Source organism: Equus quagga, chromosome 10 (assembly GCF_021613505.1).
Source record: "Equus quagga isolate Etosha38 chromosome 10, UCLA_HA_Equagga_1.0, whole genome shotgun sequence".
Taxonomy (NCBI): Eukaryota; Metazoa; Chordata; class Mammalia; order Perissodactyla; family Equidae; genus Equus; species Equus quagga.
In genome coordinates, this window is record NC_060276.1 from 105,897,922 (window position 1) to 105,910,374 (window position 12,453).

General features: G+C 37.3%; 1 protein-coding gene across 1 annotated transcript in view; it reads right to left on the reverse strand.

The window, feature by feature from the left end:
* Nucleotides 1-3,694: 3,694 nt before the first annotated feature.
* Nucleotides 3,695-12,453, reverse strand: part of LOC124245830 (membrane-bound transcription factor site-2 protease) — a 35,839-nt gene continuing 27,080 nt past the window's right edge. The window contains exons 8-11 of the mRNA XM_046673595.1: nucleotides 10,980-11,074; nucleotides 10,438-10,633; nucleotides 8,104-8,179; nucleotides 3,695-6,697 (exon numbers count right to left, since the gene is read on the reverse strand). Coding sequence (XP_046529551.1) covers nucleotides 6,475-6,697; nucleotides 8,104-8,179; nucleotides 10,438-10,633; nucleotides 10,980-11,074 — 590 coding nt within the window. The 3' untranslated portion in view covers nucleotides 3,695-6,474. The remainder of the gene's footprint in view (nucleotides 6,698-8,103; nucleotides 8,180-10,437; nucleotides 10,634-10,979; nucleotides 11,075-12,453) is intronic.

Genomic DNA, 12,453 nt, shown 5'->3' on the forward strand with positions numbered 1-12,453 from the left:
ACCTGGATTTCCTACCTCATATCACATATTACAGAAATTAAAGATCTCATTGTAAAAATATAACTCTGAAGCAAACAGAAGAAAGTGTAGAATATTATTGTGACTTCGGGACAGGACAGGACTTTTTCAGAAAGACACACAAAACAAACAATGAAGCAAGAAATCAATGGATTTGACTACATTCAACAAAGGATCTCATGAATAAAATTTATAGATGGGTGATAGACGGAAAAATTATTTGCAAAATCTCAAATGGACAAGAGATTGGTATCCAGAACATGGGTTGTTCTGTAAACAGATAGTAAATATTTTAAGTTTTGTGGCCCATATGGACTCTGTTGCAGCTGCTCAACTCTGTTGTTGTGGCTTAAAAGCAGCCATAGAGAATACATAAATGAATGAATGCAGCTGTGTTCCAATATAACCTTATTTACAAAAATAGTTGCTGAGCAGGATATGGCCTGCAGGTTGTAGTTGTCGACCCTTAATCTAGACTATATAAGAAATTCCTATGGATCAATAAGAAAAATTTAGGACAAAGGGTATCAATAAGCAATTGGCAGAATGAAAAATCCAAATGGCTAAACAAGTATATATACAGATGTGCACCTTTATTAACAATCTGAGAAATGCAAATTAAAATGAAATGCCGTTTTGCACCTAACATTTGTCAGAACATGGAGGTCAGATAATTCAGGCGGAGGTAAGGGTGTGGGGGAACATGGAACCCTCATGCCTTGCTGATGAGTGTCAGTTACACAGAGCCACTCTGGAGAGCAATCTGGGAGTGCTAAGTGAAATTAAGTATGTGTTTCCATACTCCATAAAGGAGAGCTCTTTGATAAACGGCAGCAGGCAATCTTATAATAACACGCGTACATTTTCTTCATTTTGTAACTAGAGACAATATACATTTTTATTTTTCTCATTTCACTATAAATAGACAAAAACACCATCAAAGACCGTCACTAGTCTACAGACTAGCTGTTATAAACTTTCTGCCAATGTGCTTTAGACATGAAGAAAATCTTAATATTCTTAGCATCTAATTCTTTTACAGTTTAGAGTTTCATATCTTTAAGAGGAGAATTAGCTTTACGATGCCTCATTAATGGAATGCAAAATTCACATGAATTTAAGATAAAGTGACACTTTAATTTTATAGGATGAGGAGCCAATTACAGGGTTCTACTCTTGTGTCTTTTTTTTTTTTTTTTGAGGAAGATTAGCCCTGAGCTAACATCTGCCACCAATCCTCCTCTTTTTGCTGAGGAAGACTGGCCCTGAGCTAACATCTGTGCCCATCTTCCTCTACTTTATATGTGGGACGCCTACCACAGCATGGCTTGCCAAGCGGTGCCATGTCCGCACCCGGGATCCGAACCAGCGAACCCCGGGCAGCTGAAGTAGAACGTGCGAACTTAACCGCTGCACCACCAGGCCGGCCCCTACAGGGTTCTACTCTTAAATTCTTTTGGGTTTTCCCTCCTCTACAGTGTCAGAAGGGCTTCAGTAGAAAAATTTGAGAAATAGTCAGTTAATACGGGGCAATTTTGAATAACCATCAATCTTTAGCTAAATAAAGCTAAGATAGGGGCTGGCCCGTGGCCGAGTGGTTAAGTTCGCGCTCCCCACTTCGTCGGCCCAGGGTTTCGCTGGTTCGGATCCTCGGTGTGGACATGGTGCTGCTCATCAGGCCATGCTGTGGTGGCATCCCACATGCCACAACTGGAAGGATCCACAACTAAAAATACACAACTATGTACCGGGAGGCTTTGGGGAGAAAGAGGAAAAATAAAATCTTTGAAAAAAAAAAAGCTAAGCTATAAGGGTGTTTTTCTCTCTATAATGGGATATTAAATTACACAATATAATCTACTTGGTAATTAGAATTGCAACTTCTTTTAGCCATTTTTTTTCTACCTCCACCCTGAGTATAATCTATTGTAGCACTAGGTTCTGAAATAGAGGCTTTCCTTTCATTGAATTCATTTGCGGTGGTCTGATAAAATATACAATGGATTATTCAAATTAGTATGGCCTAAACAGCAAGAGTAGCTTGCAGATGCACTGATAAAAAAGGCTTATTGTCTCAAAGAAAGTATATCCACATGCTTTACCTTAAAAATAAATTTGTTATTCAACTCTATTCCAGTGCTGAAAACCACTTCAGAATTAAAATAGCTGTGAAATAACTAAAACATTTTTTTCCCAGTTTTTTATCACGTTCATTTACTTAAAAGGGTAGATTATACTAAAGCATGTGTATACTATTGTTTGATTAGTCATTGAAAGAAAAAGTTTACGTTGAATTGCACACTTTAAACAGGTGAACTTTATGGTATTTAACTATATCTCAAAAAGCTGCTAAAAAATGGTGGTTTAGATAGTCAGTCATCTAGTCTTGTGACTCTCAACCATAGTACAATGGATCAGAGGCAAGGAGGAGGAGTGGAATGAGGCTAGCCAATCAGGAATTGGGCTAAATTTCCAGCCTATTTATCTGGCCCTTAGTAACCTAGAAAGAGAATGTGTGTGTGCGTGCGTGTGTGTGCATGGCAGAGAGGTTGGCTCTGTGGACAAGGGAGAAAGCGCTAGCACAAAAGGTCAAGAAGAACCAATGTCATAGTGGAAATATTTTTCTTTGATGAATTCCTAAAAATATAGACTTAGAGAAGATTCCTGTCACATACTAATGAAAGGAAACATGATAGTCGTCTTTTTTCATCCATAAACAGGCTATTTCCAAACCAGTAGCAAGAGTACAGGAACCTCATTTTAAAAAGACTTTTTTCCATGGCCTGCAACAACTTTTACATACAGATTGCTTGAGTGAAAACTGAAGGCTGCTTTTAGAATCAAGAATCTAAAAACGACTAAGACGTATGTAAACAGAACAATTTTGATAGAAAAGAATACAAATTTTTCCTGATCAAAAAATGGGCAGAGGACATGAACAGACATTTCTCAAAAGAAGATATAAATATGGCCAATAGACACATGAAAAGATGTTCATCATCGCTAATCATCAGGGAAATGCAAATCAAAACTACACTAAGATATCACCTTACCCCCGTTAGATTGGCAAAAACATCCAAAACCAAGAGCAACAAATGTTGGAGAGGTTGTGGAGAAAAAGGAACCCTCATACACTGTTGGTGGGAATGCAAACTGGTACAGCCGCTATGGAAAACAGTATGGAGATTTCTCAAAAAGTTAAAAATAGAAATACCCTATGACCCAGCCATCCCATTACTGGGTATCTATCCTAAGAACCTGAAATCAGAAATCCCAAGAGTCCCTTGCACCCCTATGTTCATCGCAGCATTATTTACAATAGCCAAGACGTGGAACCAACCTACGTGCCCAGAAACTGATGACTGGATAAAGAAGATGTGGTATATATACACAATGGAATACTACTCAGCCATAAAAAAGACAAAATTGGCCCATTCACGGCAACGTGGATGGACCTCGAGGGTATTATGTTAAGCGAAATAAGCCAGTCAGAGAAAGACGAACTCTATATGACTCCACTCATAGGTGGAAGTTAGTATATTGATAAGGAGATCTGATCGGTGGTTACCAGGGAAAAGGGGGGGTGGGGGGAGGGCACAAAGGGGGAAGTGGTGTACCCACAACATGACTAACAAAAATGTACAACTGAAATCTCACAAGGTTGTAATCTATCATAACATTAATAAAAAAAATGAATACAAATTTTTTAAGAAAGACAACACATAGATGATGATAAAACATAGAATGCTGGTACACATTTATTCTTTTATTGCTAAACATCAAATGCCAGCAACTGTGGTATCTTCAAGTTAAATCCTAAGAATGAATTACAGAACAGTCGAAAGATTTATAGAAAAATATCTGTGCACCATTAGAATGTGGACATTCAATAAATACCACAGGACAAACTAATGGCTGAGAGCCGCATATCCATGAAGCAGATGTTTACAATTTACTGTTAGAACAGACAATGACCTATAAGAGCGATTATCAAAAGGTCAAGTTTAACGGCATGTCTTTTCAAACTGAGATGCTGAAAAGAATATATACATTCTTTACAGATTGTAGGTGATTTTAAAAAAACCCTAAAAAATGTAAACAATGAAGAGTAGGAACACTGAAAATAAAGTTTTACTGTGGAACAAAGTGACATCACAAAAAGAACACTTTCTTCAAATCCTCAAAATAATTCATTTTTCTAATTGCTCTACAGAAACCAAAAAGGATTATTTTCATAAAGATGATAATATATCAGGGACACAAAGACCTCTCAAGTTATTTTTTTATGTTAACATATATTTACAGTAAATATTCAATAATACTTTTTACAGCTTACTTAAATAGAAACATGCTTTTCTAGTGCATAAATAACATGAATCATCATCCATTCAACCGCATTTATTAAGTATTTTTGATGTCTCATGCACTGTGCCAGGGATGCAGAGATGAGCATGACATGGTCCTTGCTCTAAAAGTACCCACAATCAAGCTAAAGAGACAACACATAACATTTCCTTTTTCACACGATGAGACCATTTCTATACAAATGGGACTGATCTGCTCAATATCCTATTAGAGTGGTTCCCAAATCCTGACCCTATGGAGCAACAGACCAGGTGTTTAAAAGCTACAAGAAAATGAGGTGTTTGCTTTTTTTCTCACCCAGGAAAAGTTAATGGGTAGGATTTCCTCTACTAAATTTTTTCTGTTTTTAAACAACTGACCTGAACATAGACAACATTTTCATTAGTAAACTGCTTAGTTCATGTAACTGAATTAATTATGTAAGTATTTAATGGCATTCCCCAAGCTCTGAACAGGTCTGAGCATCACTCTGCTAATACACTTTAATCTTGATTGACTGGCTGCCTAAGAATAGAACAAATGCCTTTTCCCTGGGATAAACCAATAATTGCATGGTTTCAGTAATGGTAATAACTGATGACCTTGAGTTATTAACAAAATGTTAAAATGATATTCAATGCATAATTTCTGTTTAAGAAGACAGACATATTTTTAATAGAATCTAAAGAGTTTCTTAAAAATGATTAAAAAGTTTTAGTGCCTGAAGAGCAACGCAATGATCTGAAAAAGGTGAACTCCATGGAACACCTCACTTAGTGAAGAAGTTGGATACGTGACTGTTAACGTTTGAGTGTACGAGAGAAACATATTTTTCATCAAAGAAACGACATGCTCATACACTTCGAAGACCAATAGCTTCGCAGTGCTTTGTTGACTTCACAGATCTCCCAAGGCTGCATCTCCAGTCCGAAGGACCTTGAACTAGGGTGGGCTCTTTGGGGCTCAAAAGTCAGTTCCCAGGCTCTGGCAAATCCATGTTTGTACTCACTTGTAGCCATTCTCACTGTACTACCAAGTCTTCCGTGGACCCACAGAAGTAGCTTAGGGGAAAGATGGAAAGCAAGGACTAGGTGTTTAATTACCCAACACTGAGAAACACGGGAGCCGCTGGTGAGGACAGAGTATGGTTCAGGGCTTAAGGTAGTTGCTTCTTGAAGACAGGAACCCAGGAGCTAGCCCCCTGATAGCCGCAGCAGCACAAGAGAAAATGTCTACCCTGGAAGGGTTCCAAGCTTCAAAGCTCTGTAGAGAATGGTAACCAGGACTGCAGAAAGTCCTGTGATCTGTCTTGTGATTTGTTGGAAGACACGGCTCAGTTCTGAGGTTCAACCCTGGCTGCCTCAGCTCACATGCAGCAGGTAGGAGACACTTCCTGTAGTTCACTCGGAATGTCAAGGCCAGTGCTGCTTTATGAGGGTAGGGGGATACATTAACAAAGAGGCAACTCTTGTGAGGCAAAACACGTCTCATGATATTGTAGGCCCCACTTCCTACTTTGTTCACTTATTTGGTATCATTTGACAAAGATTTTCCCTTTCATGTCAGCAGATTCTTTTATAGAATTTTATTAATTTAATTATAATCAGACCTCAGTTACCAGAGTATAAAATAATACACTATTAAATTTTAAAATACTTTTCAAACAAGACAAAGGACAAGAGATATAGGCCAAGAAAATGCTCACCTTTCCACTTGGCCAAAGTCTGGTCGCCTTCAAATCTGGATTAATGATGCTTTTTCAAGAAGTTTTTGCCAATTAATTCCACCCAATTCTGTTTTCTTTTACATTACTTCAACATGGTATATAGTCACACAAAGTGGTTTAACATGAATTTGCACTTGTTTAGAAATTGTTCCACAAGCATCTGAAGTTTGTAAGTTCAGTCTTTAAAACTAGAATGTAGTCAGAGACTATGCCTTTCATTTCTTCTGTTTATTCCCCATCCCAGAGTTCGGATAACTCTGATATAGGAGGAGCTTAAAGTGGTTGGCTAAAATGTAATCTTAAGGAAACACTTTATATTTCATAGCAAGTAAGGTTTTCAGGATTGTATATTGTAACTCAGAGATTCTGTCAGATGAGTGCAAATATTACCGTGCTGTAACCATCCAGAGTCCCAGGGTCACATTAGCAGCCAAAAGTATACTGCCACCAAGCAAGATAAAAAATCCTATCAGATCTTTGACATCATTGTCTCCAATCACCGAGGTAAGGGTGGCATCCAGGAAAGAGTTTAAAATCCACTGTCCATCCAAAGCAAAGCAGGGCACTGCATTAACAATAGCCAGAGCTCCTGAGAGGGAAATCAGGTACCTGGTTAAAATCAGTTAAGGAGCCGACTGTGAGGTTTGAGTGGAAAGCACATTTCTGGGAGTCAGAAGAAGATATTTTATTAGGACTGGATTTGAGATTACAGTTGACTTCCCTCCTTTCTTTAAATCTCTGACCACCAATACAGGCCATTCCTTCTTAGATCTCTACTATTTAAAACAAATGATTTACATTATTTCAAAGTTCAAAAACCTTGACTAGAAAAATAAAGGCCAACCACTTGTAAACTAAGGCCATCTACAATGAACTCCTAGGAAGACTATGTCTTTCTAATCCTTTAACGATACAACAAGGGAAAGGAATGTGGAAGGAATAAGAAATACGGGAAAATTATTTTTTGATCCTTACAAAGTATTACCTTATATTAGGAAACAAAGATTTTGGCCCCTTAAACTCTATTTTACTATCATCTATAAGGTTAAAGCATAAATATAACTATATAATGTAAACATAACTCTATTTTACTGTCATCTATAAGGTTATAGCATAAATCTCTCTGAGACAAAGCTGCAGCATACAAGGTACAATCTTGATTGTACACATTTTTTTTTTTAAGATTTTATTTTTTCCTTTTTCTCTCCAAAGCCCCCCGGTACATAGTTATATATTCTTCGTTGTGGATCCTTCTAGTTGTGGCATGTGGGACGCTGCCTCAGCGTGGTTTGATGAGCAGTGCCATGTGCGCACCCAGGATTCGAACCAACGAAACACTGGGCTGCCTGCAGCAGAGCGCGCGAACTTAACCACTCGGCCACGGGGCCAGCCCCGACTGTACACATTTTTAAGTAACTGCTCATTTGTTTTCTATTTTACTTTTTTGCAAATCATTGAGGAAAGAAATGAAAAAGGTTTAAAAGTGACAAAAATTAAGAACTCTTCCAAACTGTTCAGTTTATCCAAATTCTATGTAACAATTTTTTAAAAATTTCATCTTTTACACACAAACATAATATGCTAAAGAACACATGAGATTTTGTCCTTTGACTTGCTATTTTAGTAGTGGAAACCAGCTTCATCTCCCTTATGCATTCATCCATTTGGTCAGAGATAACAGGCTCAGAAGGGGTGGAATTCATCGCCTCACTAGTAGCTGAAGCTTTCATCCTTTATAAAATTACTAAAAGAGTTTAGTTCTGTAAATCCAACTCAGTTTGTATTTTGGGTTTCTTCCCTGCCACATCTTAACCTTTCTCCCTTCCTGATCAATCTCTCTCCTCTGACTTCTTCCCTCCTAGGTACAATCTGATCTTTTAAACTTTAGAGTCTGTTTTTCAGTTGCTGGCAATTAATTGATACTTGTAAAGTCTAGGCACGCTCTATCTAAGGTAAGACTGATCAAGTTCCAAGTAATATACTTTTAACAAATTTTTCAACACCAGAAAGGATACTTGACAAATGTCTCCACAACCACAGGCAGATCTATGCTTAGAAAGTTGAAACGTGGGATAAAACTAGTGATACTCACTAAAAAAGAAAAATAAGAAATAATGAATATTATTCATACAGATAAGCAATAGCATTATGAATTTTACCATATGGTTGAAAATTGGAGTAGCCTATTAAACTGGTTGAGAAAACCCTTCCCAAATATATGTAGGCAGGCTATATGCCCCACATATGAAAACAACTGATTATTCTAGAACATCTAATACAAATAGTGGAATACAGAAATTCACGTCCCAGTGTGTACTTATATTTTGAGGTGAGACTAAGATAAAACTGACTATATACCAAGCATGATTACCAAATACAGAGACCAACTTAAAAAAATATACTAGAATTTACATCACAGGAGTCCTTACCCTTGCAAAGGGGTATAACCTTAAAATCATGTTCACTCCAAGTATTATATGCCACTTAACCTCTTTCTGGTCTTGTTTTTTCTTCAGTGCTAAAACAAGGATTAAGACTAGAGAATTTTGTTTAAAGTTCTCAATTCTTTTTTTCTTTTTAAAGACTAGCACCTGAGCTAACATCTGTGGCCAATCTTTTTTTTTCTTCTTCTTCTCCCCAAAGCCCCCCAGTACATAGTTGTATATTCTAGTTGTAGGTCCTTCTGGTTGTGTAATGTGGCATGCCGCCTCAGCATGGCTTGATGAGCAGTGCCATGTCTGCAGCCAGGATTCAAACTGGCAAAACCCTGGGCTGCTGAAGCGGAGCGCGTGAACTTAACCACTTGGCCACCAGGCTGGCCCCAATACTAGAGAATTTTTAAGGTCTCTTCTACTCTCTGGAATCCATAATCCTGTTTTTGTTCAAAACACTTAAAAACTCTCCTGTAATTAGATAGAACCCACAATACACATTTCTGAATTACCCTAAAAGGGGACATTTCTTCATTTGTTGAGGATATATTTAGTATTTGCACTCTAGAGTCACTTAGTGCCAAACTAATAAATAAGAATGATCCAGGTTGTATCTGAGGATATGACTACGAAGCAATGAGAAAGTCTTTTAAAGAGTAACATAGGGGCCAGCCTCGTGGCCGAGTGGTTAAGTTCGAGTGCTACACCTTGGCGGCCCAGGGTTTTGCAGGTTCGGATTCCGGGTGCGAACATGGCACCACTCATCAAGCCATGCTGAGGCGGCGTCCCATATAGCATAACCAGAAGGACCTACAACCGGAACATACAACTGTGTACTGGGGGGGCTTCAGGGAGAAGAAGAAGGAAAAAGAAAGACGATTGGCAACAGATGTTAGCTCATGTGCCAATCTTTAAAAAAAAAGACAAAAAACAAGAATAACATAAAACTCACATGTCCATCAACTGATGAATGAATTAAGAAAAAGTGTTATGTCCATGCAACGGAATATCATTCAGCCATAAAAAGGAGAGATGCACTGACCTGTGCTACAAGATGGAGGAATCTTGAAAACATGCTAAGTGAAAGATGCCAGTCACAAAATATTCCATTTACATGAAATGTAAAGAACAAGCAAATTTATAGAAGCAGAAAGTATATTAGCGGCTGCCAAGGGCTGAGGGGTGTTGAGGAGAAATGCAGAGTGACTGCTTAATGGCTATGGGGTTTCTTTTTGGGGTGATGAAAATATTCTGGAACTAGACTGTAGTCATGGCTGCACAACTAAGAATATATTAAAAACTACTGAATTTTACACTTTAAAATGGTGAATTATCTGGTATGTGAATTATATTTCAACAAAGCTGTTATAAAAAAAGAAACATAAAGATTTTGTACATAAAAATGAGTTAGACTATATGATCTTCAGCCATAAGAAACTACATATTTAGTCCAATCATGTTGCCACTGTTAAAACAATCATGCTGGCCTGGTTTTGAAATTATATTCAGATAAAATTCATGTGTCATGCACAAATTACTTTATAATTCTATTACCATGATTCCTGGCATTGTTTGGGGTACGCTGCTCTTCACACTGTTTTGGAAGCTTGGATAAATTTAAAAAACTCTCAGAGAATATCTGAGAGATCATCTATGTGACTTGGGCATAAACAGTGGTGAAGGAAAAATGCATTACTCTTCATAGGCAGACATGGGATTCCCTCTTGCTTTAAATTGGATTATTTCTCTACAGCCTAAATTTCATTTAATGCCTAAGAACAAGTTAACAAGACTTTGAAAAGTGATCAAATTTATTTATATTTTTATATATTATATATTAAAAATATATAAATTTCTACCATTGAAAATATATGCTATCTTAATGATTTTCTGAGGGTCTACCACAATAATACCTACCTGTATAGTGAAGATGTAGTGGATGTCCTACGTACAACATATCGATTTGAGGCGGGTGCTTCACTTTTATTAAGCGAGTATGAGTTTCCAAAGAAGGAATTATACAGAAACTTGAACTTGAGCTTTTTTTACAATCTTTATTGGTTCTACAAACTTGAGTGGCTTCAACTGCTTTCCGAGCAGGTAGACATGTATGCTATGAATAAAATATTAATTAGTCAATACTAAAACGGATTATTAACAAGAAGAACACCAAGTACATTCCCTCAAAATCTTCCATATCACCTAGCATATTAGGAACAAAGTTCATATAGAAGAAATGCCATTTATGTGCACCTATTATAAATTGGATTTAAGTATTCCACTTCGGCCAAATAAGATATTACCATTACAAATTTTTAAAGATTCTCAGATGAAATGTGACATGTGAAATGATACAACAGGGAGAAGTTTTCACAGGTTCCATTTTAGTTCTATGTGTGTATACGCTTATTTTGCAATAATTATATCAGACAAGCAAGACTGCTTCAGGGACAACTTACCAAACGCTTATTAAAATTATTTCTGTAGGAAAAGCACACATCTGTAAGGCTGTGATTGTTACAGCATTCAGTCGAACCATCTAGCCGTTTGTATGCTAAAGAGAAATAGTTTATTAGAACCCATCATCAAAAAAAGAATCCATTATATTGAAGTACATTTGTAATCAAAATTTTGCTTTCAAGACCAAAAAAGTAAGTAAAATGCATATGAATTAGGAAACAACTGTATAATTGAGTGTTCAGCTTGCTGGCTACTTGCTGCAGAGTTTGATTTACATTACAAAAAGAGATACGTCCAATTTGAAATCAAGCAGCAGCAATTACCCTAGGTTAGTTGTCTTCACATAAACTTACCAACTATAAAGCTGGAGTTCCAGGGTCTCAGCTGGTCAAGCAAAAATATTTAATGAGCCACTATTAGATGCCCTAATGCCGCTGATCCAATATCACTACTTAGCTCCTGTGCTGTGGTGTTTGCAGAGTGGGCCAGAGGGTGCCTAAGACTCTCATCCCTAAAGCCCTAAGGACAGCCCTATTATATCAAATATCTATCCCACCTCCAGGCTTACCTTGGGGCTTTCCCCATAGGACCAGGACGGCCCAATTTCACCCCACAGATGTGCACATATTTGCCTGCATACCAGTAATCCAGTTACCATTTTTGGAAGACAACAGAAACAGGGCAACTGTTTATTCCTATTATTCACTTATTTTTTTCAAGTTCTTTGGTAGACAGCTTCACTTGTATCTAGGGCAGAATAAGGAAGCTTAATCACTGATACAGGTGGGACAAAAAATGATTTTCATGTATTTATTTTGGAAGGTTTCCTTTTTTCAGCACATCAAACCCATGAAGCATAAATTGATGTGTGGCAAGGACCAATTAAACTTAAAATCTTATACATATACACACTACCATACTCACATATGGTGAAGAAGACAGACTCAATCAAGAGTAAAGTTATCTATGATTTCTAGTACCACAAACAACTTTTATTATAAGAGTGTCTTCAGGGTCACTAGCATGAAAATGTTAGTTGATATGCAACGTGATTTTATAAGGATTTTGTATTTCAGCCAAAGGTGGTCTGTTTGTTTTTAAATCTTTTTTTTTACTACATTATTTGAGGAAGACATCTTGTATTGGTTAGATTGGATCTCCCTAGCCACGCACTGCTCCTCTCTCTCCCAGGCCAACAAAAAGTCAAGAACGAAACAGAGAGGAAGCAAACTAACAGATACAGCCACTTCTCCTCTGCAATGGCTAGTTGTATGTGTAGTTTTGTTTTTTTTCTTTCTTTTTTTAAATAATTATTTTATTATTTTTTTTTCCAAGGAAGATTAGCCCTGAGCTAACATATGCCGCCAATCCTCTTCTTTTTGCTGAGGGAGATTGGCCCTGAACTAACATCTGTGCCCATCTCCCTCTATTTTATATGTGGGATGCCTGCCACCACAGCATGGCCTGATAAGT